The sequence below is a fragment of the Geospiza fortis genome, unplaced genomic scaffold, assembly GCF_000277835.1.
Source record: "Geospiza fortis unplaced genomic scaffold, GeoFor_1.0 scaffold409, whole genome shotgun sequence".
NCBI classification, from domain to species: Eukaryota; Metazoa; Chordata; class Aves; order Passeriformes; family Thraupidae; genus Geospiza; species Geospiza fortis.
The window spans coordinates 332,280-336,864 of record NW_005054553.1 but is presented as its reverse complement, the minus strand read 5'-3'; the positions used below and the strand labels follow the sequence as shown (position 1 = coordinate 336,864).

Sequence of the window (4,585 nt, the reverse complement as noted above, 5' to 3'; positions counted from 1 at the left end):
GTGGGGAAGGTGCAGGGGAGATGGGGAAGGAGTTACCTGAGCGAGGTGCCTGTCATCCCTTCGGTGGGGGTGGGGAGGAGGAGGGAGCAGCGTTGGGAATAGACACAGGGACACGCAGGGACACACGGGCGCAGGGACAGGCAGGGACACACGGGCACTCCCCGGGGAGCTGCTGGAGGCACCGGCCGCGGAGGTCTTTAGGGAAAGGCTGGACGTGGCTCTCGGTGCCGTGGTCTGGTTGACAAGGTGGCCGTAGGTTGGACTGGATGATCTCGGAGGTCTTTTCCGTCATGAATGATTCCCTGGTTCCATGTTTTAGTAGCCGGCCGCGGCCTTTCAGGGATTCAGCTTTGTGTTCTGGAGGAATTGGAGCTCTGCTCGGATGCACTGGGTGCTCCTCTGGAGTGGCCGCAGTTCCCTCCCGCCGCCGCGGGATCACAAAACGCATCTTAAAGTCCTGCAATTCGAAATTTAGAAATTTCTGAATCTCAGTCGGCTTTGAAGTTTTGGGGTTAGCCCGTCCAAAGACCACGTAGGGCTTCTTTGATCGTGTCTCTAGATTGCTGCTGTTACTTAGTTCTCCTATTACTCCACAGCCATCGGTGGAAATGAACATTTATTGTTATTTAAAATCAACGAAGACAGAGTAACTGACTCCAAAATAAATCGACAGGCGTGTTTTTGACAAGCATCCTGGTTGAATCCGAATGAGAGTGTGCTGGTAACTTTTGCCAGGAGGTACTTGCAAGTCTCACACTGAGGTGGATGCAGTTTCTTGGGGACCTGGGTTTGAACAAGTTAACTTTTTTTTATTATCCTCTTGGTGTTTTCCTTACCATTTCCTCAAGAAAGATGTGTGAAGTTGAAGAACACTTAGATGATATCTGGTGATAAATTAGGAAATATTTAGTTTCTGGTAGTGTTTAGTTCTCTGCCTGTAACCAAGCAGAATTTAACCTCCCTCCTTGGAATAGTCTGTAGCCCTAAAAAGTTTTGGTAAACTTGTTTCTCTCTTTCTCCACGCCGCCCTTCCCCCAGCCTCTGTAGGTTGGATATTTTTGGAAAATTAATTATACTTTATAGAATTAGAATAATAACACTGAAAATAACTCTGAGCTAGTATTTGTTAACTATTATCTATATATATTTGGTGTGTGTATATATAGATACTTTTGTAGGCTACGCTTCATGTTTTTGGCTTACATGAATTATTTAGAACTAGACTTTTTATTTGCAGTCTGAAGTAGAATATGTGTGTGAAGTGTTAAATTTACATTTTCTGCTGTGAATTAAAAATTCCGTCCAAGTTTATGAAGCTTATTGAGTTTAATTCACGGCTTTGGAATATTCCTTGGGTGAAGCAAGTATGTCTTGTTCAAAATTGAAGAGCCAGCAGGGTTTTCTTAAGCCAGGAGGGCAATAGGTCAAGAGTTTGATATTGTTTCCAGGCTTACAGGTAGGCTTGGTTACAAGAGCAGCGAGTGTTACAGTTCCTGCATCAATACTTGGGTGCATTTAGGGCTTGTCATTGGCGTCCCCTCCCCCAGCTGGACAGTGACGAGGATAATTTTACCCGATAGCAGCCAAGAGTTCTCCCTTTCAGTGCCGATTTATGGGCAGCGTTCCCTTCCTCGTGTGAAACACCCGGGGTCTCACCGGGCATTGATCCCGTTCGGGAGTCGGGGGTGCTGCAGGGTGGGGTTAACACCTGGTGGCCATCGGAGACTTGTGCAAAGTGCCTGATAGTTCAAACAAAGCAGCGCACCACCACCGGTGTCCGGGAAAAACCGTGCCTTGGTGGAGCTTTTCAAGTGACATTTAATTAGGACAGACTTGCTTACATGTGCCACATCTTCGAGTCATGTTTGAAACTGGACCACCTGCTCAGATGGTATGTGAAAAGAATAAACACTCCAAAACGGAGCTTTTATTTGCCGTGCAGGCATTTCACAGCTTCATCTGAGCTCAACTGGGTGCTGATATGAAGACTAAAAACAATTGGTACCAAAAAAAGCACTTTTTGTTGCTATAATTAGATTACCTTTTGGGAATTCCTCTGAAAACCTGCTCATTTCAGGTGCTTTTAAGCCTGGCTGTGGGACTGCAGGTTGGAAGTTGTGTGACAGTTTGTGGTTTTGGGTGAGAATTGCAGCCTGGGATCTGTTTAGCCTTTCCATGGTCGCTTTGAATGCCATTTGGAGAGCTGTTCTCCACATGAAAGTACAAAACTTTCTGATACCTTTATATTATGGGAGTTGTATAACTTCTGAAATCCTTTTGTAAATAGATCTGTTGTTGTAGAACAGGATTATTTACAGAGAACTGCTGCTTTTGTCTTTATAACTGAGCACAATACATTATTTGTTGAGTTTACAGTTTCATCTCTGCAAAGAGGTTGATAAGAAATAGATTTTCACAAAAATTATGTAATAACTTTCTGGCTACTCAGACTGATGTTTATGCAGGGAGAGTTCTTTTTTGTTCTAAGACTTTTTTCTTTGTTATTTGTTATTATTTTTATTATTTGAAATAATACCAAAAACCTCTCTGAGCCAACTGATTTTCTTTTGAGCTTCTGAGGGGAGAAAGAAGTAATCAGGAGAAGGGGAATGCTCTTCCTTTTCCTTGCTCACCTCCACGGGTCCTTCAGGAGGAGGCTTATGGGAACTGTAGTCTTTGGATGCCTTAAAAACACCGGAGAAACTTTGGAAAATCAGGAATGCTTCCTTCCACAAAGACTTGTTCCATGTGTGGAGCTCCCCAGTGCTGGCTCTTCAAGGTGACACAACACACCAGTGGAATTGCAGTGATTATCCATTGCTTTATCCATCTTTTGGGGAAGGAAGGTAAAATTCTGCATTTAATTCTCATTTATCCCAGAATGACTGGGAGAATAGCTGGGCTGCTTTTGCTGGTACCAATGGATTTCATTCCTTCAGAGCAGGGCTCTGCTGTGTCCTCACCCTTGGTGTGGCTCACTTTGAAGGGAATTGCCTTTATCATCTCCTTAATTACTCAAAGTGTCCTGTCCTAAGGATTTTGGGGAATGTCCCCTCCGAAGGGCCAGGGAAACGTGGGAGACAATTCCCAACAGCTCTGCCTGCATCCATACAGTGAGAAACTCTAGTGCTGCTTCAGGCCCTGTATGAAAACAAAATCTGTGAAATCCCAGCTCAGAATTTTGGACAGGCAGGGAAATGCTGCTGTCACTGCACCACCACGAGCTGACACCTATTTGTAAACATTCTCCATGCAAAGTTTCCAGCTCTGGGCAGCACCAAGTACCTGAAAGTGAAACTGAGTAAATGAAAGTAAAATTAAGTAAGTCCATTAAGTGTCAGTTTTGTTCCAGCTGTGAGAGACCAAGCTTTCAATCGCTGTTACATAAAGTTCCAAAGCCTCCTTTTTCCCCCCCTTTTTCTTTTCCCCCAGAGGCAAATAAAAATAGACTGTGTTGTGAGTCAGTTAAAGGAATAGTTAATAATACATTAATACCTCTTTGTGTTGAAAAGTTTCCTCTTTCTTTTTGGTAACTGTTTGGATGGTGAAATAAGAGAGGGATGGAAATGTACAAATTGATTTCTGATGGCAGAGGCATTCCTTCAAAAAATAATGGGAAAAAAAAGAGACTGAATTATGTTGAGTTACTGGAAAAAATCAAATTAGTAAGACGACTAGTTCACAAAAGCATAAGTAAATAATTTTAATAATTAAATTAAACTTGCCAGTGAAGCTTTTATATCTTAGTGTCCCAAAAACCTGTTGTTCACTGGTTTTGTGGTTTCCTGACTGCAAACACATTTCATTCCAAATCCCCATTCCCTGTGTGTGTTCAGCTCATGATTTGTGCTTCTCTGAACTCCATAAATTGCTAATAACTCATTTACTGTGCTCCCGTTGGAACACCCAGCATCTCCTGTATAGAGAGAGCAGTTTTGTGCCCCTGGTCTCAGTTTGAGTTAAAACTCAGGGAAGGGTTAAAAGAGGAGAGAAATATTGTCAGGGAAGTGAATGTGTTGGTGCTTCCTCAGTTCTGTATTGTCCTGGTCACTGAGAGTTCCCTCACACTGATCTCTGCCCTGTCTGGCTGTAACTACAGCTTTTCCCTGCTCACAGCTGTAGAACCACATATATTCCAGTTTTTAAATGCAGTTTGAACAGGACTTACACATTAAATACATAGAGGGGTGTGTGTGGTCACAGACAAATCAGTTTCCATCCACTCTTTCAACGTCTGATTGATACTGGAAGCTCAGTAACTTTCCAGGATCATGATTCTGGCTTCTTTATTGTTATTCTTTCCAACTTGTGGATAATTAGGCATTAATGCAATGCTGTGCCAGAGTTAGTGTTGGAAATACATTGATTTCTTTGTTAATGTTACAAGATCTTGGGAGTTTTTATTGCTATAGAAGTTACTCATAAATACAACAAACACTGGGTCAGTGTTGTGGAATAACAGCTTAATGCACATTTTTCACCATCGTGAGATGTTCCTAAGCTTAGAATTCTGTGCTCTTGTACTTGGGGTGACTTTCTGTCAATGTCAGAGTGTTCCTTCAGAAACTGAGATAGGTATGGCAGG

At 42.8% G+C, this 4,585-nt stretch overlaps 1 protein-coding gene across 1 annotated transcript in view; it reads right to left on the bottom strand.

Annotated features, from left to right (window-relative positions):
- Positions 1–616, bottom strand: part of VPS26C (VPS26 endosomal protein sorting factor C) — a 36,673-nt gene extending 36,057 nt beyond the window's left edge. Inside the window, exon 1 of the mRNA XM_014310600.2 lies at positions 215–616. Coding sequence (XP_014166075.1) covers positions 215–616 — 402 coding nt within the window. The remainder of the gene's footprint in view (positions 1–214) is intronic.
- Between the last annotated feature and the right edge of the window lie 3,969 nt (positions 617–4,585).